At 41.4% G+C, this 24,711-nt stretch overlaps 1 protein-coding gene and 1 pseudogene across 1 annotated transcript in view; one reads left to right on the forward strand and one right to left on the reverse strand.

Annotated features, from left to right (window-relative positions):
• CEP57L1 (centrosomal protein 57 like 1) overlaps window positions 1–24,711 on the reverse strand; it is a 96,805-nt gene that overhangs the window by 47,997 nt on the left and 24,097 nt on the right. The window contains exons 2-4 of the mRNA XM_033939520.1: window positions 24,463–24,631; window positions 8,995–9,174; window positions 8,113–8,234 (exon numbers count right to left, since the gene is read on the reverse strand). Of these exons, the coding sequence (XP_033795411.1) occupies window positions 8,113–8,234; window positions 8,995–9,174; window positions 24,463–24,628 (468 nt within the window). The 5' untranslated portion in view covers window positions 24,629–24,631. The remainder of the gene's footprint in view (window positions 1–8,112; window positions 8,235–8,994; window positions 9,175–24,462; window positions 24,632–24,711) is intronic.
• LOC117357729 lies at window positions 1,194–4,232 on the forward strand (annotated as a pseudogene).

A 24,711-nucleotide genomic window follows, 5' to 3' on the forward strand; every position in this document is an offset into this window, starting at 1 on the left:
AGAGTATGCTACAGGGTTTCAAGAAGGGTTTGGATGAATTCCTGAAGGATAAGGGGATTGAAGGGTCCTATGCAGGTCCTTGACCTGAATGGGCCGCCGCGCGAGCGGACTGCTGGGCGGGATGGACCTCTGGTCTGACCCAGCCAAGGCACTGCTTATGTCCTTATGTATATAGACTATATTTAGTTAAATAGGCCAGACTCTAGAAGGTGTGTAAATATTGTGTACTTAGCTGCAATATTAAATCTAATATCAGATGTGAATATAGGTAGGACAATTGATATGCCGGTTAACATAAGTAGGATGATTATGCTATAATTATGCCAGAATTAATAACTCTGTATTGTAACACCACTACAGAAGCCCCTGTAACTCTGTATAGAGCCCACATATTTTACAAAGAGCTAAACCAATTTGAGTTAGTCCACTGCTGAGGTAGTTAAGCTGGCTACCCATTAAAAAGAGAATTCAATTTATAGTTGCTTGTATGGCTCATAAAGCAATATACAAAGAAAACTCCAATGGACTAGTCTCTTAAGATCACAATTATGAGTTCCTTTTATAGCACAAGATCGATAGTGTTTTAAGTTGACCTTTCCTTCTGCATTAGGTACGTTTGTCAGAAAAAGAATCATGAATCTACTTTTGATTTCAAGGCCCCAAAGTTTGGAATAATCTGCCACTGTATTTACATCAACTGAACTCGCATTACCACTTCAAGAACATGTTAAAGGCTCCCCTCTATCACCTACATTATTCAACATCTACATAGCATCCTTAGGTCACCGACTACAAAAATTAAACTTAAAACACTACATATATGCAGACAATATATCCATTCTAATCCCCTTAAATGACATCTCAACTGAAATTATAGACAACCTCTCATACACAATGATAAAAAAATTGAAAAATGGACCACCAACTTCAAACTGAAATTAAACACAGAGAAAACAAAAGTCTTCTTGGCAAGCCCCAATGACAAAATAACAAGAACATCATTAACAATAAACGACCACGAATATCCGATTTCCAAAACCATAGAAATACATAAAGTCAGAATACATAATCTTAAAGGAGTCTCTCCACAAAGATCCTCTGAGGTTTGGAGCTGGATTGAAATTCAGAAATGGAACGCCTGAACTCGTCTGGAAATATGCAGGCAAAATGACTGATTGTGCAACTGTTAATGATCTGAATTACCGCACAGGAAGAGAAATGCAGGCAGCAGTTTAGATGGAATAGAGGAGTCTGATTTCTCCACGATGTTGAGCACACAGACAGCTCGTAAAGTGATGGGAATTCTCAGCGATCTGCATGGGTGACCCGTTCTTCGGCTGGGTTTGGTTGGAGCTCTCAAGTTTCCAGCTCAGTTCGCAATCTGCAATCGTTTGGTGCAGAAAAGTTAGTGTATTCTACCGAAAGGGTGACATGCAGTTTACAGCAGCTCACCCCTGTGAGCGCTCTGACAGACCCGCTCGTATGAATTGGAAACTTGCAAGTGGTTGATTTTTGTACTAGTTACAAAAATGCACTTGATCAGGATGAATCTCCTCTAAGGTTCCTAACAAGGAATGCTCCATCCTTGGAGTACGACATTGATATTTCTAGTCCTAATATGTCACATGAAAACATAGTCAAGGTCATGTTGCTAAAGGTCTTTGGCAGTGACCTTTCTCTTCGGTCCAAGTGTCGCCACCTCCATGAATATGACAATTTCAATATGAAATGTTCTATGCCAGGCTGCAATTCTCTAGGACGTCCAACAGGAAACTTGAAAGATATTTTTCTATCTCTGGTATCCTCTCTATTATAACTTGTCTACAGATGAATGCAAGAAATCTACAGAAAGGCAAATGCGGTATAAAGGAAAAGTGACTGAGTTGCGTAAGAAAAGAAATTCTGCCCTTACCTAGAAGAAAAAGGGATTGAAGGGTATAGATAGATATATACCACTGCTCAGGCAATGGGCTTGATGGGCCACCGCGGGAGCGGACCGCTGAGCAGGATGGACCTCTGGTCTGCCTCAGCGGAGGCAACTTCTTATGTTCTTAAGCCATGGAAACATCAGAGAGTCAGTGTTGGAAAACGTGACCAGTGAGTAAGATTTGGAGCTATTTCGTCGGGCTCAAGCTCGAGCATCAGAGGACTTGAGGAAGTTGCGGCTTCAGGGTTAGATCACGGAAGACAGTATCATAAGAAGCGCCATCTCCGGAACAGACCCTAGGTCCATCAAGTCCGGCGATCCGCACATGCGGAGGCCCGGCCAGGTGTACCCTGGCATAGTTTTGGTCCCCATATCGCTCCAAGCTTCTCGTAAAGAGAAGTGCATCTAGCCTACCCCTACCCATGTCACTTCATGCCACTCATAAGGAGATGTACATCTAACTTACCCTTAAATCCTAGAATGGTGGATTCCGCAATTACCTCTTCTGGGAGAGCATTCCAGGTGTCCACCACTCGTTGTGTGAAGCAGAATGTAATGTAATTTATTTCTTATATACCGCTACATCCGTTAGGTTCTAAGCGGTTTACAGAAAATATACATTAAGATTAGAAATAAGAAAGGTACTTGAAAATTTCCCTTACTGTCCCGAAGGCTCACAATCTAACTAAAGTACCTGGAGGGTAATAGAGAAGTGAAAAGTAGAGTTAGAGGAAAAATAAAAATAAAATAAACATTTTAACAAGACAGCATTGATCTAAATACTTTGGAAGGTAGAAGAGAGGAGAGAAAGGAATAGAAGCAGAAGGGGGAGCCGTTGAACAGTAGAATTCTGGAGAAATTTAAATGATAGAAATAGAACAAAACAAAGACAAAAGGCAAAACAATAGATAAGATTAAAGATAAATCATAAGCTGGAAAGAAAAATAAAATAAAACTTTGTCTTCAATCCACGGTTTCAGCGTCAGTGATGAAGTGGAGCAAGTAAGTTTAGGAGGAGCGATTGACGTTTCCAGAAAGGGCTTCTTCAGGGAAGAGACTTGGCAGACAGTCCCAGGATGCCTATGTCTCTTCCCCTGCGATGTTCTCCCATCCATGCATTCCCTCCCAGACACACTGCCCATGCCCCAGCCGCTCCAAGGAGGCTGCCCCAGATGAGGCCCACGGTGAATGCAGGATTCTCTCCTCTGCGGGAAAGCCGCCCGGAGCCGACAGTCGATCTTCTTAGCGGATTGCATGGGGGGAAGAGTTCACACTCTTGGTAGGATCGGGTCTGTGTGCTCTCGGTGGTTGTGGCTGGTCTTGTTGCTGCTTAGGTGTAAAAGCAGTTGATCTCCACTGCTGCTGATATTTAAAAGCAGGCAGATTGATCTCTCCAATGGACTGCAGGGGGAGGAGTTCACACTCCTGGCAGGATCGGGTCTGTGGGCTCTTGGTGGTTGCTGTAGGTCTCGCTGCTGCTTGTATGTAAAAGCAGTTGTTTTTCTACTGCTGCTGATATTTAAAGCAGGTAGATTGATCTCTTAAACGGGATATAGGGGGAGGAGCTCACATGCCTGGTTGGATCGGGGCAAGGGCTCCTATTATAGGCTGCTTAGGTGTAAAAGCAGTTGATCTCCTACTTCTGATAATATTTAAAAGCAAGCATATTGATTTTTCCAACGGAATGCTGGGGGAAGAGCTTACTTGTTTGGCTGGATCAGGGCAAAGGGCTCTCGGTAGTGGTGGCTGGTCCTGTTGCTGCTTAGGTGTAAAAAACAGTTGATCTTCCTAGTGGACTGCAGGGGGAGGTGGAGCTCACACTCTTGGCTGGATCGGGTCTGTGTGCTCTTGGTAGTTGCGGATAGTTCCGCTGCTGCTGAGGTGTAAAAGCAGTTGATTTCCCACTGTTGCTGATATTTAAAAGCAGGTAGATTGATCTCTCCAATGGACTGCAGAGGGAGGAGCTCACATGCCTGGCTGGATCGGGGCAAAGGGCTCTTGGTAGTGGTGGCTGGTCCTGCTGCTGCTTAGGTGTAAAAGCAGTTGATTTTCCTAGCGAACTGCAGGGAGGGTGGAGCTCATATTTTTGCAGGACCGGGACTGTGGGTTTTTGGTGGGTTGGTCCCGTTGCTGCTTAGGTGTATTTGTCTTGAACTTGTCCCCCTTAGCTTCAGCCCATGTCCTCTTGTCCATGATAAAGATGAATCTATTTGGACGCTATGAGTTGGACACTTGATATCGCTCTCCATATGCAGCTGGAAGGAGGGACTTCACAGTACAACATTTTATGAGAATTTTTTCATAGGAGGATTTATAAATGTAACAAAAAATATATTTTATTAATTTTGGTTTTTTCTATACTTTAGATAAATACAAGTAATTCAATTATAGAATACTAGTCTTTAAGCCCGTTACATTAACGGGTGCTAGAATAGATGTGTCTGTCTGTCTGTGTTTCTTTATCTCTCTCTCTCCTTGGCCGCTGTCTGTATCCTTCTGTCTCCCCCTCCCTCTGAGCAAAGCTGTCTGCCCCCAGGACACACCTCCCCCCCAAAGCAGGCCCCTTTCCCTCTCCCTAACTGTCTCTCCATGGCCCTCTTCCGTCTTCTCCCCCCCCCCCCCGAGCAAAGCTGTCTGTCCCCAGCACACCTCCCCCCAAAGCAGCCCCCTTTCCCTCTCCCTATCTCTCCATGGCCTCTTCTGTCTCCCCCCAGCACACCCCTCCCCCCAAAACAGCCCCCTTTCCCCCTGGCTCCCGGTATTGATTCCCTTCTTATCCTCCCAACATCCAGGCGTCTTCTGGCCTGCTCCTCTTCACCAAAACAGCCTGCGATCGTGGTGGCCGGCTTTAGCGAACCTCACAGGCTGCTCTCCAACTTGGTAGCACGTTCCCTCTGACGCGATCCCGTGCTCAGAGGGAGCATGCTACTGAAGCTGGAGAGCGGCCTGCGAGGTTCTTTAAAGCCGGCCATGATCGCAGGCTGCTCTGAAGAGGAGGATGAGCGGCGAGTGAGGGCGGGAGGTGACACAGCGACTCCTTCTGCACGGAGGTGGAGAGCGGCTTGCGAGGTTTGCTACAGCGGCTGGCAAACCTCAGCAGGCCGCTTTGAAGAGGAGCGGGAGGGAGGAGTCGCTAGTGTCTTCTGCACAGTCACGCGCAGGCGCCGTGAGGACTGGCACAGAAGCACACCTCACGGCGCCACCGCTCACGAATTTTCAAGAGCACATGCACCTCTAGCATTTTATTATTATTGATAGATGGAGAAAGGTTCTAATAGTTCCATAAGAGTGAACTGATTTTCAAGGGAGGGTATTATAATGGTAGAAGTTAATCTATATTTATTTATATCTCATATTAATTGAAATATAAGAAATAGACTCTGAATGGTTTTAAATATGCTTAGTTCTAATTATGGGTTTTCATTGGATTCTTACTATTGAAATAAATGATTTAATTAAATAAATTAATTCAGCTAAAATATTTAGTAAAGGTAATATAATATATTCACCAAAAGATGGTTGTTATGTTTTTAGTCTTATGCAGATTCAATAAATTTAAATTTGTTGCGAGTATTAAATTATACAAGTTGGGGAAAAATAAGATTAATGATGAAATTTTATGTAAGAGGATGATAAAATTTGGATGGTAATTAGTGAATTCTATATCATAAGTTATATAATTAGTTGTTAAAGTGAACTAAGAGAGATTTGAATCTAATACTGATTTCTATCTTAGATGAAAAAAGTCTTTTGTAAGGTATTAAATGGTACTAAGTTGGAATAAGCATATTATTAAAATATATTAATTATAGGGTGAAATAATTGGAATATAACTTATTGTTTAGACACTAATATATGATATTAGTTAAAAGGTTTCTAAAATGTATACTAATTTATTAAACAGATAATACTGTATAATTTATGAACTAGAATAAGTTATGAAGAATTATTATATCTAATAAGTATTTCCTATGCGACTTATTTTTGAATATTGATTTAGAGAGGGTCTAGGAGGAGCTTATCATTGCCTGATCTAATATGTGTGTCACCAAGTTAACACTTTTATTAAAGATTTGTGGAGGGAGGGTAGGGGGAAGGGTAGGCAAGGAAATATTAGGGATAGGGGAATTTTATGTGCAAAATTTTTAAATATTGGAAATGGTGTCTGTTCATTTTAAATTAACTACATCTGAGTACCTAGAAAACAAAATATATAATGGAGGTTAAGCTTTTCTCATTAAATGTTAATGGTCTTAATCATCAAATAAAGAAGAAAAAAATGCTGGCATTGTAATCTGGAAGCAGGAACTTTACATCATTTAATATTCTATTGTCCCTGTATCATGGCATTTTGGAAATCAATTTGGTCTCAAATTAATTGTTTATTAGAAAACCATGTAGCATTATCATATGATACAATAAAGTTCGGTATGTCAATGAGAACAAAAAGTCAAATTTCATCAAGTAATAATAAACTTTTATTGATCATGACAGGAGTCGCCATACAACATATTACCAGTAATTGGAAAAATTACAGTAGACTTAACTATACTTTCTGGTGGAATTCGTTATGCCACATTTACAAAATGGAAAGAGCAATTGCCATACAAAGAGGGAATTATAATAATTTTAAAAAGATTTGGGGGCCATTGATAAGTTATTGCCATGATTACGGTAGACACCATTTTCCACTGAAAGTACATTTATACATGGGGGGAGGGTATAAAGTTTTATTAAGGTTTGATCAATTGATATTATTTATATGATATTTGTTGATTAAAATATTTGTGGATGGGGAGGGTATAAATGTATGTTTTTAAGATGTTAAAAGAAATACAAGTGATGTTTACAAGGTTTAAATGATGTAATATTGTATTCTTGATGTAAGATGAAAAATGAATAAAGAATTTGGAGAGAAAAATTCTGGGTATCACACTAGACACATACTTGACCATGGCTGACCACACAAACTTAACAGTGAAGAAATGCTTTTATACACTATGGAAGCTAAGGACTATTAAAAAATACTTTGACACAACATCCTTCAGGTTATCCTATCCACCCTGGACTACTGCAACATCGTCTACCTTGGTATCCCACAAAAAACAATAAAGAAACTGAGATTAGTGCAAAACACTGCAGTTTGCTTAATCTTCGGACTGAGAAAAAACGACCAAATTAGCCCATACTACAAAAAACTGCGCTGGCTACCAATGGAAGCGCAAATACAGTTCAAATTTGCATGCATCTGCTTCAAACAAATGCTTCCTACCTGCAAAACACACTTCACTCTACCGAACCCCACACGAACAACCAGAAACAAAAATATCTTGGCCTATCCTAAAATCACTGGCTGCAAATACAAATCCTTTCTTGACAGAACCTTCATGTTCCAAGCTAACAGACAACAATCCTGGCTGGAAAACTACATAAATAAAACCGGACAGACCTACAACACATTCCGAAAATCAATCAAAGCCACTCTGTTTGAGAAATTCATCACCTAAACAGACCAATCTTCGCTCTACGCATTTTTCCCCACTACAAACCCGAAACAATCTCTCAGGCAATCCCAAACCCTCTCACATCCCCTCCCCTCTCAACCCCGCTTATATTCCCTCCCCCCTTTCTTCTGCAACATTCCCCTCACACATTTGTAATTCGCTGAATGTCCAGCCTTCTTTCGATGTGAACCGCCTAGAAGTCGTCTGACTAGGGCGGTATAGAAAAATAAAGTTGTTATTATTATACCTCTTCTCTCTTTAATCCTATCAACGGTTTACCATATTTATTATTTAAAAAATTATACAGCGCCGGTAAACCTAGGCGGTTTACAAATGGTTTAAGAATCTTATTGTAAACCAAATTGAATCCTTGCTGAAATTTGCAGGATATAAAAAACTGTATGATATGCTATAGTACAAAAGTTTGTATATCATATTAAAATATGACAAATAAAGTGGCCAGGTTTGAATGCAGCTCCACCTAGGCATGCAGTTTTTGAAAAGGTGGTAATTGTCTCTTTATTAATGTTTTAATGTAACCTTGTTCTCACCCGCTTCTATACCAGCTCACATTCATCCAACATAGCTGGGAAACATCTACTCAGTTTGGAGGAAAAGAAAGGGTTAGCATGTGGAAAGCTTTTCTTAAAATATACCATAAATAAAATGTCAGAATTTGACCTGTCGCTCTAGAACAGTCTTCCTTTCCATTTCGGCATCCTGGACCATTTTCTTCATGTAGTCCAGCTGCTTCTCCAGCAGGACGCAGCGGGCTTTGGCTGCACTCAGCTGAGCAGTTGTATCTGTGGAGAAGAGCAAGACATGAGGTCAGTCAGACTACAGTACTGTTGCTGGCCACGAGGCCTGATGTAGACCTGAAGAAACATGCCATCTCTCTACCTCAGTTCCCCTCCCCCCATCCTACACTAGAGCCCATAGCACCACTATAATTCCACATTTATTTTGTCTTCACATTGTACCCTGAATGGTCCATCTAGAGCAGAAGAATGGCCTATTGATTAAAGCTTACAAAACCCGAGTTAATATAGAACAATGATAAAAAGCTGAAAAAAACTAGTTCTATAACTTAAATGTTGTAGTGCTGCCCAATCAATATAAATGATATTTTAAATGTTTATAAATTTTTAAGTGAAAGGAAGACCTCAGTGCAGGATTGTGTAGTCAAGTGAATGAAAAAATGTTCAATACTGCAATCCGTGTGTCACCACATACCTCACCATCATAGCATCTATAAACAGCACCTAGTGGGTGATTGACAATTGAGCTCCTCAGCACCTAGATGTTAGGCACAGTTTATAGAATCAGGGCCTTAGTGTCAAGGTGCATACATGCCAGGTTGTGAACCCTTGACCAGAATCACTGCCAAAACAATCGGGCTAGATAGCCAACTGGTGAGCAAAATGGATAAAACCTCTAGGTAGCTGTAAGTAAAGATACATGAAACCATAGTCCAAAGTTGCTAGGGGAAACACCTGGGCAAACAGGGTAATTGCAAATCTAGCCAAAAAAGTTACCCCCCCCCAAACAAATGAGGACAGCTACCATGTTTCTGTTTTTCCACTTCTTGATGAACCAGATCATTCTCGTTTTTCCCGGTCTCCAGGATCTTCTTGTATTCAGCCGTGTTCCTTGATAGGCAGGTTAGATTGTCTTCAGCTCGCAGCCTCTCCTGTTCCAGCCGCCTGATCTTCTCCTGAAGTGTTTTCAGGGCCAACATGAGTGCTGTTTACATATCAAAGAACAATGTGAAAGAATAAGACAAATAAAAAAAAGGCTGCCACAAGATGTGTTCAGACTATTTCTGAAAACAGTAATCACCTGCCACAATCCATTTGGGAAACAGTATAATTTATTGGGGGGGGGGGGCTGGGGGAAATCAAGGCTTTGAATAGTTCTGGATGCAATGCTGCAATAGGTACACATTTACATCAAGAACTGAGCATGAATACCACTGGGGTGGTCTAGATAGCTCAGTATGCCTATGGGCCTTTGATAGTCACCTATGGTCCTTCTACAAGTATTCCTGAAAGATAACCATGGAGTATATACACTGCACTGCTCATTAATCAGAGATTTCATGAACTTGCAAACTAGACAAGAGTCAGGGGACCAGATAAGATATATTCTAGGATACAAGACAGCCTGAGGCATTTTAGTAAGTTAACTGAAGGATGTGTTTAATAGATATTTGGAGAAAGGAGGCTGTGGTCCCCCTTCAGAAAAACTAAGGCAGATAAGCCTTTCCTTGGTAGAAGAAAAAAGTAACAGTAGAAAGAAACCACACTGAGCCATCTAGACCAATGGTTTTCAGGATATCCATAATGGAAATGCATGAGTGATTTATCTGCACTACCTCTTTTATTCAAATCTCTCTCATGCTTATTCATTGTGGGGATCCTGAAAACCCACCTGGTCAGGGAGTCCCTGAGAACTAGGTTGAACACCACTGGTTTTAAGTATGGTGGAATGCAAGCACTGAAGCAGTATGATTATACAGCGGTAGTTTGTGGCAAACAATTTGATTTCATCAAATGGGAGAATTAGACTAAAGGTAAATATTGGGTGTAGTCTACTTGGATTCCAGCAAAAACCGATACAATTTATTCATGAATCTTCTTTGAGGAACAAGTCTGGAGTGGACTGGATTAGAAAGACTGCCGAGGTCTCTCACCTGGCCTGTGCACAAGACAAGTGTTTGAGGATCTGAAAGTAGCAAACTATAACATGGTGTCCAAAGCCAGAAGAATGCTAGGTAGAGAATGGCACGGAGACAAATTTTTCCGCATCCCCACGGGAACTCGTTTTCCCATCCCAGCGAGTTCTTTTCCTGTCCCTGCCCCATTCCTGCAAGCTCTGTTCTCATTTGCACAAGCCTCAAACACTTTAAATTCATAAGTGTTCAAGGCTTGTGCGGCTAATACAAAGCTTACAGGAATGGGGCAGGGCCAGGGATGACAAAATTCACAGAGATGGGACTACAAAATTGAGTTCCTGTGGGGATGGGGAAAAATTTGTCCCTGTATCATGCTCTAATGCTAGGTTCCATTAAGAAAGGTATAACCAGCGGAAAAGAGAAAATGATAATGTCTCTTTATGTGCCATTGGTGAGGCCTCGCCTCAAACTCACTGTTGTGTTTTGGAGGTTGTACTTCAGTATGTTTAGAGGTAATCCAGAGGAAAACAACCAAAAATGGTGGTCTGCATGAAAAGATCTGTGGGAAGAGACTTGAGGACTTTTAATATGTCTATGCAAAGGAAAGGAGGGAGAGGAGAGCTAGAATATTTATTTAAATACATGAAGGTTATTAAAGTACTTTTGAACTAGGGGACATATGATGCTGGGAGGCCAACGCTGAAACAGTATCACAGTTCACTTTTTACATACTGCAAATCTAAGCTAAAAATCTAGGAGGTTTAAAAATTAAACCTTCAAGGGAAGCAACATTATGGGACTAGCACACAAGCAGCCTAGGTTACAAGTAAGCAAAAATGTGTTTTTCAGCAGATCGAGATAACTGGGGAAACTAATATTAAATCAAAAAGGTAGAGTTGGATGGACGGGCAGGAAAAAACCACAACACAGCAACACATAGAACAGCAATACAGAGTGCACTGTGAAATATGGGACAAGATAATCAAGCAGTAGGAAATGGTCAAGGCTGATTTAAACTTTCTTTAAGCTTTATTTGAGAAATCCAGAAACTACCATTCCATGCTTGTTAGAACTGATTGATACATTTGGAAAATTTTCAGGTTACAAAATAAATTGGAGTAAGTCAGAAATTCTTCCTCTTAATGTGCATTGTACTAAAGGATTATTTGATTCTTTCTCATTTGTATGGAAGGAAGATGGATTAAAATACTTAGGTATTAAAATAAAATATACATTGGAAGACACAATAAAAGAGAATGAAAAAATTTTATTAAAGAAAGTAACAGAAATGTGTGAGCAATGGAGTCCTTTACATCTTTCTTGGTGGGGGAGAGTCCAAACTATTAAAATGATGATATTGCCTGTGGTTTGTTATCAAACGAGTATGATACCAGTTTTTTTTCAAGGGTCCTTTTATAAAAAACTAAACGGTATTCTTACAAAATTTGTTTGGCTGGGTAAAATGCCGAGAATTGCTTTAGTATCTTTACAAAAGTCAATTGCGGAGGGTGGGATAAATTTTCCAAATTTTTATAGGCATCATCAAGCCTATATTTTACGCCAGGGTATGTATTGGGTCCTCCCAGAACTCATGGAAAATATTCTGGATTGGTTGTATTTATAATGCCGACTCTTGTTTCCTCTACATTTATCTCATGTTCTCAGTATCAATATGCCTAGGAAATATAAAGAAAACAGAATTTTGATGGATACATGGAAAACATTGAGATGTGTTAGTAATTTAACTCCTAACCCAATAAATAAATCAACAAATCAATCGTTATGGATAAACTCCAAGATTCAAATTGGCGGATTTAAAATCGGTTTGGAAGCATTGGATTATTGCAGGTATACGGACTTTAAATAATGTTATTTCAAATGGTAAACTGCTTGAATTTTCACAGTTGCAACATAAATTTGGTCTTAATAAAAAACAAAGTTTTAAATGGTTGCAACTGAAGGAGGGGGTTCCCTGAATGGAAAAGTCTCAATAATCAGTATAGTTTGGAGTTCTTATGCTTTCAGGCGGATTTCTTGGGACACCAAGTCGCTCAGTGGTATAAAGCGATATCTGGATTCATGAATAAAAAACCAAAGAATGGTCTTAGAGACATTTGGAGCATTGAGATTAAGCATCAAATTTCTGCATCTCAATAGCCACGAATTTGGTCTTGGAGGATGAAGTGTACAGTGTCAGCATCTATGAGACAAACTTGGTTGGTGTTTTTTGTTACATAGAGCATTATGGACCCCTGTTCGATTACAAAAGTTGGATAGCTCTAAGTCTAATAGATGCTGGCATTGTAATCTGGAAGCAGGGACCTTAGATCATTTATTATTTTACTGTCCCTATATCATGGCTTTTTGGAAATCAATTTGGTCCCAAATAAATTGTTTATTAGAAAACCATGTAGCTCTATCAAATGATATCATTTTGTTCGGTATGTCTATGAGAACAAAGAGTCAAATATCATCAAGTAATAACAAACTTTTATTGATAATGACAGGAGTTGCCATGCAACATATCACTAGTAACTGGAAAAATTATAACAATCTTAATTATACATTCTGGTGGAATTCATTGTGCCACATTTATAAAATGGAAAGAGTAATTGCTTTGCAGAATAGGAATAACAACAATTTTAAAAAGATCTGGGGTCCACTGGCAAATTATTGTAATGATTAGACATTTTTCACTGATAGTATATTTATACATAGGGGGGTGGGGGGATGGTATAAATTTATTTTTAAAGGTTAATTATTAAATAAGTTTATAATATTTATATGATATTTTTGATTGAAATATTTAAGGGAAGGGTGGGTGGGGAGGGTTTAATTTATATATTTAGGATGATATTAGTAAGAAATTCAAGTGATGTATTTATTTTTTATGATGTAATACTGTGTACTTGTTGTAAGATGATAAAATAAATAAATAATTTGGGAAAAAAAACACTTTCTAAATGTATGTCAGGAGATGAAGCCTAAATTATAAAATACAAATGCAGGAATTTTTGGATGCCTGGAATGCTCTCCTAAAATGAACAGTGAACACAAATTGTGACGGAATTTGAGGCACAAAACAGAAGTTTTGCTGGACAAACTAGATGGGCCAATTTGGTCTTTATCTGCTGTTATTTACTGACTCACTAATATTAAGCCACAACAGTTAGCATCCATTTTAAATGCCAGAGCCAATCTCCTGAGTATTTATCAGCACTGGACAGAATGGGCAGGCCAGGAGTTACCCAGATAATGATGGTAGTCGGCTCTGTTAAACATCCATGAAGGTAACTTTGGACAAACTAAAATTCTAAAAAGTGAACTGTGGCTCTTCTGAGAGCATCCACATTGACAGCTCGTACAGAAACCAGTCAGTTGTTTTAAGCATATGGCCAATCATGTCATATGGTTTGTGATACAGAGTTTGCATTGCAGCTGTTTGAAGAGAAACACATTTAGAAGTAAGCTTTATATCGAGTTCTGCAACCAACTGGCTCCCCCAAAAGTACTACCCACTGCCCAGCATAGTGGAAATACTGAACTCCAATCACTATTACATTAGAGGTTTCTATTCTGCCATTGCCTTGCAGCTCAAGGCAGACTACAAAAGAATTACAAAAAGCGAATTACATGAAGAAGATATCTGGTAATTTCTAGAGGAGATAAAGAGTAGATGAGGTTGTTTTGGGGAGTCGGGAAGGTATTGGTGAGGTGGGAAGGAGCTAGCGTTATGTCGTTTGCAGGAATTTCTTGAAAAGTAGAGTCTATTTTTTTTCTGAATGTTTTGTAGTCTGGGGTTATAATTAGTAGATTGGAGATTTGGTTGTCAAGTTTTGCTGCTTGTGTGGCTAGGAGGCTATCATAGTTTTTTCAATTTGACTTCTTTGATTGGGGGGTGCATGAATGGAGTGTGGTGTTTCCTATGTCTAGTTGATGTAGTTTGGATGAGGCGGTTGTTCAGGTAGGTTGGGCTGTCACCGTTTATGGTTTTAAATAGTAAACAGTAGAATTTGAATAGTATTCTTGCCGAACAGGGAGTTGAGGTATGCCTCTGTGATGTGGTCATGTTTCCTTAATGAAAAGATGAGTCTCAGTGCTGTGTTTTGGATTGTTTGTAGTTGTTTTATCATTGTTGCTGGGCAGGGGAGGTAGAGAATGTTACAGTAGTCTAAAAGGCCTAGGATTAGGGATTGTACTAAGAGCCGGAATTGTGTTCTATCAAATAATTTTCTAACCTGTCTTAAGTTTCTCATAACTGCAAATTATTTCTGTATTGTTTTATTGATTTGTGGTTGCATGGTGCAGCATCTATTGTCATTCCTAGTAGTTTCAGGGTGGGTTGAATGGAGTAATTGGTTGAGTTAATTTCTATATTGGTTATAGTTGGGATTTTGTTATTTTCGAGGAGGATGAATTTTGTTTAGTACACAAAGTAGGCCTGAGAGAAAAGCCTTTCTTAAGCAGCTTTAGACAGATCTAAACTACTGTTCTTAATTTGCTGTATAGTCCCTATATTTACATTGCTGCAGAGTCTCATATGTCCAAGTATTTAAATCTACTGTATAATCTTGTATGTCCAATTCACTCCATTGTGAATGTTTACTTGTAAACCGTTCTGAGTTACTGGGAGGACGGGATAAAAATCTAAATAAATCATACAGGAATGCTCCAATATAGTGTACATTTCATTATGATGCATTCCTGTTCATTACTATGCATGATATTTTTCTTCCTGCTAATAAAAAATGTTCCATCAGAGATATAAACAGCAAAGTTTGTGGTTGCAAGGCTACTAGGAAATGCAGTTTTCAGTTTTATTGAGACTTTCTATACTGCAGTGTGCAATCTAAATTAGAAAATAGAGAAGGAATGCCATTTTCAATAGGACAGAAGAAGGGGAAACTAAAATGGAAAGAGATACGGGTAAGGGGGAGGGAGACGGGAAGAGGTATTAGATTTTTTAACAGTTTTCAACCCTAGTTAGGCTTTTCTGTCATATGCCTGTCTAAATAGCCAAGTTTTTAGATCTGTTTTGAAACTTTTAAGAGAGGTTACTACAAATAGGTAGGGTAGATTATTCCAGATATAAGGTGACAAAAAATAAAACACACTATGTCCAGTGGCATCTAGTATCACCAATTTGGGTTCAGGAATACCAGATGATAATCATTTAAAGCCTGAAACATAGAAGATGATGGCAGAAAAGGGCCATAGCCCATCAAGTCTTCCCACCCTAATGACCCAGCCCCCTTGATTTTACCTCCCTAGAGATCCCACATGTGTATCCCATTTCCTTTTAAAATCTAGCACGCTGCTGGCTTCAATCACCTGAAGTGAAAGTTCATTCCAATGATCAACCATCCTTTCGGTGAAGAAGAACTTCCTGGTGTCGCCATGAAATTTCCCACCCCTGATTTTCAGCGGATGACCTCTTGTGGCCGAGGGACCTTTAAGAAAGAAAATATCATCCTCCACCTCAATAAACATAGAAACATAGAAATAGACGGCAGATAAGGGCCCACGGCCCATCTAGTCTGCCCACCTTAATGTCCCTCCCCTACCTTTGCCCTGTGAATAGATCCCATGTGCCGATCCCATTTGGCCTTAAAATCAGGCACGCTGCTGGCCTCAATCACCTGTAGTGGAAGACTATTCCAGCGATCAACCACTCTTTCAGTGAAAAAGAATTTCCTGGTGTCACCTCGTAGTTTCCCGCCCCTGATTTTCAACGGATGCCCTCTTGTTGTCGTGGGACCCTTGAAAAAGAAGATATCTTCCTCCGCCTCGATGCGGCCCGTAAGATACTTGAACGTCTTGATCATGTCCCCCCTCTCTCTGCGCTCCTCGAGCGAGTATAGCTGCAATTTATTCAGCCTTTCCTCATACGGGAGATCTTTGAGTCCCGAGACCATCCTGGTGGCCATTTGTTGAACCGACTCAACTCTCACCACATCTTTTTGGTAATGTGGCCTCCAGAATTGTACACAATATTCCAGATGAGGCCTCACCATGGATCTGTACAACGGCATTATAACTTTGGGCTTCCGGCTGATAAAACTTCTACAGATACAACCCATCATTTGTCTTGCCTTTGATGAAGCCTTCTCCACTTGATTGGCAGTCTTCATGTCTTCGCTAATGATCACCCCCAAATCACGTTCTGCCTTGGTCCAATCTAAGGTCTCATCATTTAGTGTGTAAGTTCTGCACGGATTCCTGCTGCTAAGGTGCATGACCTTACATTTTTTAGCACTGAAGCTTAGCTGCCAAGTCGAGGACCAATGTTCCAATAGAAGTAGGTCCTGCGTCATACTGTCTGGCAAAGTGCTCTTACTTACTATGTTGCATAGTTCGGCGTCATCGGCGAATAAGGAAAAATTATGTTCTTACCTGTTAATTTTCTTTCCCTTAGACGCAGCAGATGAATCCAGTGACCAATGGGATAGCTCACATCTACCAGCAGGCGGAGATAGAGAAACTGATTAACAGGTGGTCCTATTGGCTGGCACTCCTCCTGTTTATCCAGTATAGCTCCTTGCCCAAGCATCCGTAACCATCAATAGGCATAGCATGTAAAAAACTTCTTTCCCATAACAAATCTCAAAATGCAATAATACGGAAAACAACCTGCCATAATAACAAACTGCGAAAGTTGCAAAAGAAAAAACCGAGAGACAATATCCAGAAAGGGTGGGGCTCTGGATTCATCTGCTGCGTCTTAAGGGAAAGAAAATTAACAGGTAAGAACATAATTTTTCCTTCCCTAGCAACAGCAGCAGATGAATCCAGAGACCAATGGGATGTAGCAAAGCAATCCTCAATCTGGGTGGGAAGCAAACGCTGCCTCCGCAACAACCGAAGCACAAAACGTCCCTACCGCATGCGCCCCCACATCCAAGCAGAAATGCGGAGAGAAAGCACTCTCGGAAGACCAATTAGCCGCGAGACAAATCTCCTCCAAGGAAAAAAAAACAAAACCTCTGGGCCGAGCCCAAGAAGTAGCCATCGCTCCGGCAGAATGGTCATGAAGTTTTCGCCACCCGCTTCCCTGCCAGCAAGCAAGCATAAAGAATGTCCTCCTGGACCCATTGAGCAATGGAGGCTTCGGACGCCGCCATACGTTTGAGGCGTCCCTTGAAGAATACAAAAAGGAGATATAAACAACTAAAAGTCGTTAGAAACCGAGCTCGCGGAGAACGCTACGTACATATCAAAAAATGCAGTGAATAAAAGCACTGCTCCCAATTTCTCCTCCTAGGAAGAAGGAAGGAAAAGCGAGCATGACATAAAAGAAAGGATGACACCCCCCTAGAAAGAAATAGTGGTACCATCCGAACTGATATCCAATATTTCGGAAATCAGAAATAGGAATCCCCATTGCACAAGGCCTGCAACATAGAAAACTGCAGAGCTGAAGCCATGGCCACAAGAAACCCCATGTTCAACGGCACAGCCCTTTAGAGTCCCAAAAGACAAGGATGAAATGAAGCCTTCGGTAAACTTAGAACTACGTGAAGATTGTACTCCAAACCGGGCTTTCTAAGAGGCGCATGAATATACCGCACTCTGTTTAGGAACTGAACTACATGAAGCTGAGAAGTAAGCAAAGAGCAATATACCTAGCCCTTGTAACAAGCCAAGACTGGCACCAGAAGCTGAAGGGAATTGAACGCTAAGCCCTCGGCAATACACTTGTGCCAAAAAGGAACTCTGGAGTGGTTCAAACTAAGCACCCAAGAAAGGAAAAACCTCCAAAAGGAAGCAGAAGCCACAGGAGAAGACGTCCGTAGCACCTGGATAAGAGAAGAAACAACCTGCTTCGCATAACCCTTACACGTCAGCCAAGATTTTTCAAAAAACTAGGTCGTAATACTAAAGTAGTACAAATATCCATGTTGATTGGACCCTAGGCGAGCAAAGCCGGAGATACCCGGAAACTTCTTAGTCCGGCTGTCGAAAGACTCATCAAATCCGCATAGTAAGGATGGCGCCGCCAATCCAGAAATTCTACGAATACTGTGCCCGGAAAACGAGCTCGAGATGGCAAATCCAAGCCATCATCAGCCAGCAGAAAACACTGAAAAAGAGAAGGCAGAGGCGAGAAAGGAGCCATGCAGCTACCCCCTCTAACTCCCACTCCCTGGGCCCGCCGAAGAAGCTAGGAAGCTTAGAATTGAGAGACGAGACCATGAGGTCTAGGTCAAGGAGATCTCACGTTCATAAAAGGAGCTAGAACGCCTGAGCCACAAATCTCAATATCCAGGATGCAGAAGATTACACTATTACTAACATGCACACTTTCCAGAGCATAACATACAAGAAATGGGCCATGCTCAGATTCCGCCGAGAGAAAGTCTATCCAAATTCTTATCCTGATCCATAAAAGGATCTGCCAACAGAAGACGAAGATGAGAGTCCACCCATTGAAGCAGACCAACTTCACCTGCCAACTGAGTACAACACCTACTGCTCAAGCTGTAGAGAAATACCCCCATCCTAATACTGACCAAAAGGACCCTCAGCGGCAATCCGGAAGAATGATCTGAAGCTCCAGAAAGGTAGCCTGACCCTGCTCAAGAGTAGAAGAATGAACAAGTACTGAGTTGCCTCTGAAGACCAGAATCCTGGAGCTGAGGATGGAAGCCACCGAGCCCCCCAACCCGACAGCCAGGGATGGTCGGTGGTCATGAGCTAGTCCAGCAAAGACCGAGACATGCCTTGAAAAGAGAAATCGCGCTGAGCCACCAAATCATACAGAGCGATGCAGGAGGAGCATACCAAATAATTGGAGCCCTGAGATACTGGGAACCACCGGAACAAAAGCGACTGCTGTAGCGTAAGAAGGGGAAAGCAAGCCGAAGTTCCCAGTGGAGTCAGCAATATGGATCCCAGAAACTGTACAGAATCCCATACTCTTGGTCATGGTAAGCGAAGAAGAATACCAATCTGAGACCGAGACCCCACGCCCCAGTCTCCAGAAAGAAACACATGTCTCTCCTATATGAATAAAAACATTACCCCGATATACCTATAAATAGTACAGGAGAAAAGAGCGCTGTGCAAATTCGAAGATGCACGTGTAAAGAACTGAGGAAAAGATACCACCCTTTTCGTGTCAGTCAAATGGCCCGACTGGAAGTCATCCGAATCAAGCAGGCAGTCAAGAAGAAATTAGATGAATTGCCTGGTAGCGCCACAACGGTACCACCGCCCACATCACCTAAAACGTTCGTGAAGCCTTGGGTAGACGAAATGGCATGTGCCAAAACCGAAAGCGCTGCTCCAAGAGAGGCAGGCAAACCAAGTGCCGATTTGGAGTCCTTAGAGAAAATGTAAATATACTCCCAGGTTGTCTGCAGAAATGTGTAACCCCGAGAAACTAATTCAGCAGAATGGGATCCAGCCTGCCCAATACCCCCATCTTGGGCACCATGCAGTAAGTGGAACAACGTCCCTTAGTTCCCGAAGAACTACAAGAACTGTCCTGAGGACCAGTAATACTGAAAAGGGAAACACAAAACATAGAGACTCCAAGAACGAACTGGAAAACCTGAGGAGAATGCAAAGATGCAAGCATCCTGAAAAATCTTCACAGCCCTCTGACCTGACATTATAGTGTCTTCTCCCTCATGAGAAAGCCTGAAGAGTCATTGGAAGAAGTCAAGATCCCCTCAGAATGAAGTGCAGAAGGTCAGGGAATGGCAGAATGAGACTGTAGGATCTGCAAGAAGATTCTCCTAGGAAAAATCAAGGTTCACAATGTAAAGAGGAATATACTGGAACCATGAAAACAGTACTAACCCCATGCAACATGAGCGAAATACGTATGTCCTTTAAAGTGAATACGTACTAGACTCAATCAAGATGCTGCATCTACCGCCCCGTGGAAAACAACAGCATCCTTACAGGTATCAGACAAAGCTCACATCGTTAATGAGAGCTTCAGGGATGAGGCTAACAGCCACATAGTGCGTGATCCTCCGCGGGTTTGATAGAATAGGTAACTGGCTCCTGGTTAAAAGGAGCTGTACAGCCCTTTCTGTCTGGTCGGGGGGCCCGTCTAGCATGTGCCATGAGAAAATGGTGACAGGAGAAACCAGCGTGATAAGTATGGAAATCTGAAGTCCAGGCCTCCTCAGAAATAGAGAAAGAGAGTCCTGGCCGCAGGAATATGCGCAGTGTCATTATGCCCATAGAGACAGCCCGAACTTGGAAACTGCTTGTACTACCTTTAGGCATATATATCCTGTGCCACTACTAGACACATGCAGCTCAGCATAGAGGCCCAAATAAGGACAGTTACCAATAGACAAAGGCTCAATCTGCAGGGACCCCAAGAGAGACAATGAGATACCTGTGTGAAATACAGGGCACTATCTTACTGCTGATCTCACTGTGCCGTGAGTTGCCGTATGTCGCCCCAGTCTGGAGACAAACCGAGACTGGGTGACCTAGCACAGGTCAGAGTCTCTCTGGTAAACCCCTTGAGTGCTAACCCCAGAGTCCGATTAAACAAGCAGCTTCCTTCAAGGGAGTACAGCAGGAACACAGACATAGACATATAAAGCTGCCCAAGCTTGTTCCAAAGCTGGTGAAACACATACAACTTGTCTGAACCGGAAAGGAGAGAAGCCCCGGCATACCCTGACCAAAGTCAGCTGGAAACAAACTACCGGAACGCTGCAGCTCTCCCGCCATCGCCGGAGACCCATGCGCATGCCTGATTCTAGCTGACATGTGGCCGCTGCATCAACGCTCCTAGAAACATAGTCGGATTCGAGCCCCGCAAAATTTACCCTGCCGCGATTTGCATAGAAAGAAAATCAGACTCGGGGAATAACCAGAAGAACGGCCCACAGCGCCGGAAAAAACATATCCCATCTCATGCGCGCTGCTATAAACCAGCACCTGCACAATCAGCTGCACATGGCCGTGACAAACACTGATGAAAGAGAGCCTCAGAATAAACAGGACTACTGCTGCATTGAAACCCAACAATGAGAACAAGTACGAGCATGAAATCGCATCGCTACTGCTGCGCTGTAACCAACAAGGAAACAAAGCGCGTGCATGCAAAGGGCGGGAAGTCCCGGCTCCCTCCACGGATTTCTAGTCATAAAACTTAGCCTCAATAAAATATCCATATCTTAAATGTATGATGACCGAACCCACAGTACTAAGACTCCCAAACAGAACCTGAAGTTCAAACAACCGTAAAAGCCAGACATACTCACAAGCTAGTTGTTAGGGCCAGTTGAAGCCAGTTTGCAGCAAAAGCATGGCAGAATGTAACAACTGTGGTCTCTTTTTTTTTTTTTTTTTTACAGAGAAGGGAAAGAAGAAAAAAATTGAGACCCAGTCAGACCCTCTAGCAATGGAGGGAGGGTGAGGCAGGGACAAGGGGGGGCCCAAGTGTAACCTCTAAAGCCGGCACCGTTCAGCCAGACACCCCTGTCTCACTGAAGAGAAAATCTCAACAGGAGAAATAGCACTGCCAGCTCACTGAAGAGAAACCTCAACAGGAGAAAATAAAGTTCCAGCCACAGCCAGAATTCAGGAGCTAGTTGAATAGCGACATTTTCCTGCTGGGAGATAGAGAATACTGGATAAACAGGAGGAGTGCCAGCCAATAAGACCACCTGTTAATCAGTTTCTCTATCTCCGCCTGCTGGTAGATGTGAGCTATCCCATTGGTCTCTGGATTCATCTGCTGCTGTTGCTAGGGAATGTGATTTTACCCTCAAGCCCCCGAGTCAGATCTCCTACAAATATGTTGAAGAGGATCGGGCCCAAAACCAAGCCCTGCGGCACTCCACTGATCACCTCTGACGTTTCTGAAGGGGCACCGTTCACCACCACTCTCTGAAGTCTACCGTTTAGCCAATCATTGACCCATGCAGTTAATGTTTCTTCCAGTCCCATTGATTTCATCTTGCTCAATAGTCTGCGGTGTGGGACGCTATCAAAAAAGCTTTACTAAAGTCCAAGTACACGACGTCTAAGGACTCCACCACATCCAGTTTCCTTGTTATCCAGTCAAAGAAACTAATTAGATTGGATTGGCAGGACCTGCCCTTGGTAAATCCATGTTGGCGGGGATCCCGTAGATTCTTCTCGTCCAGGATTGTATCTAATTTATGCTTAATTAGTGTTTCCATGAGTTTAGTCACTATGGATGCGAGACTCACCGGTCTGTAATTCTCAGCCTCTGTCCTGCAGCCCTCCCCGTACTCAAGGAAAGATTGAAGAGCACGGATAACGTCTCTTCCAGGACATCACACAGCTCTCTAAACACCCTGGGGTGTAGATTGTCCGGTCCCATGGCTTTGTTCACTTGAGTCTTGATAGTTCACAGTAGACGTTGCTGAGAGTAAACTTGAAATTCCAGAACGGGTCTTCTGAGCTTTGCCTTGCTTGCAACTGTGGACTGGACCCCGGCGCCTCACAGGTAAAGACTGAGCAGAAGTATTCGTTTAGTAGTCCGGCTTTATCAGAATCTGATTCTGCATAAGTCCCGTCTGCTTTCCTAAGTCATACTATCCCATCTGTGTTTCTTTTCCTATCACCGATGTACCTGAAAAAGGATTTATCCCCTTTCTTAATGTCCTTTGCTAGATTCTCTTCTATTCGTAGCTTGGCCTCTCTGACTGCCGTTTTGACAGCTTTGGACCTGCAGATAGTCTTCTTTTGCCTCTCCTCTTCCTGATTGTTTGTAGGAAACAAATGCTTTTTTCTTGCCGTTAAATTAATTCACAACGGGAGAAAATATGACCATGTATCCCCCTTTCTGATTGCCTCACATTGGCTTCCCATCAATCATCGCATCATCTTCAAAATTTTATTTTTGGTATTTAAAACTTTATCCACAAACGAACCGCAATTCATAAACAGGATACTCATTCCATACAACTCTTCTCGCTCCCTTCGCTCATCAAGCCAAAGTCTTTTGGTAGTCCCTTCTTTGAAAGACGATACGATATATTTTCAGTAGTTGCACCTCAAACCTGGAATTCTCTCCCCCAATATATTAGAGACGAAAAAGATATCAGTCGTTTCAAAACTAACTTAAAAACCCTTCTGTTTAAAGATGCGTTTACCTCCTATATAGAATAATTGCAGTGCAGCAGTCTTTTTTTTTTTTAAAAAAAAAACCCTCCTAATGTTTTCTCCATTCATGTTTCTCTCTTTTTAAAATGATTAATATTGTAACCTGAATCCCTCTTCCCTTCCATCCAGTTGAGTCTGTTGGTCTGTAGATCAATCCCCCTTTTTTTAAATTTATTGTTATTATTACCTTGTATCTTAACGTATGTTCAGATTTGGATTTTATAGTAATTCGCTTAGTGTTTTATTTGTTATTATTATTTTGTATTTTATTGCACATTCAAATTTGGATTTTAATGTACATCACTAAGTATTTTATGTATAAGCGATTCATCAAATTTCGAATAAACTTGAAACTTAACAAGGTCCGAGATTTCTGTAGTGAACCACTTCGAGCAGTATGGAATTGTTAGGCTAAATAGTCTGGGGCACTGAATCTAAAAGCCTTAAAGGGAAGAAATGCTGTAATATTATCTGCTGTTGTACAGGTAACCATTGATATTGCTTTAAAAGGCAAGTTATAGAGTCAAAATGAGTACAGTTCATTCTCTCACTTACACATGCACACATATCAAACATCTTGACCTAAGTCTTAAAGCAGCATTTCCCAAACTGTGGGTCAGGAGCTTGGCAGAAAGGCACTACATATAGACATGTCATTATTTCATGACGTGGAAAGGTTACAAGAGTCATTGCAGCTATGATCGTGGATTTGCAGCCTAAAGAAATTTGATTTAGAGGCCCTCTTCAAAAGACCTATTAAAGCACATTTCATTACCTAAGATGCTTTATTCTGAGTTATATAAATAAAGAATTGGCTAAACGGTCTTCACCCCTTGAAGGGAATGTAAGGGCTAGAAACTAGTCATTTAGATAATGGACATCAGTATGAGCCTTTCATAAATAAACGAGAGGATATGGGCTCGGGCAGTACCTCATGGGTGACTAGCACCAGGCATAAGTCTAAATGAGAGTTGCCCCATACATCATTTAGTCCATTTGAATATAATCACTCTAATCAGTGTGAATACAAGATAAATGCCTTATTAACATTACCATCAAGGGAGAAGACACAATGAAAATTAATAAAAGAAAATATAGAAAAATATGAAAAAATCTGAGCTATCATCAATAAACTCCCAAAAACATTAGTGTGAAGGTCCTTATAAAGTGGTCCTTATTCTGAGTTATACAGGATGAAAGCACTAGACTACTTTTATTTTGGGTTTCTCTGTGCGTGTTTACATCACCTTTATTATTTGATGCAGAAGACAGGTTAGAAGTGGCACCTGCTCGACTTTCCAAGCCAATTGACTCTGGCTTCTGAAAACACTTGTAGCTGGCAAAGTTTGAGAAAGAAATTCTGTTTGGAGGTTGATGGAAACTCCCCACAAAACTGTTTAACTCGGAATCCATGCTCTGTTGAAAAATAAAAAAGAAATTAAATATAAAATAATGGCCACTGGTGTCAAGCATACTTCACTGCAGTACTACTGCTA

The sequence above is a fragment of the Geotrypetes seraphini genome, chromosome 3 (genome assembly GCF_902459505.1).
Source record: "Geotrypetes seraphini chromosome 3, aGeoSer1.1, whole genome shotgun sequence".
Lineage (NCBI taxonomy): Eukaryota > Metazoa > Chordata > Amphibia > Gymnophiona > Dermophiidae > Geotrypetes > Geotrypetes seraphini.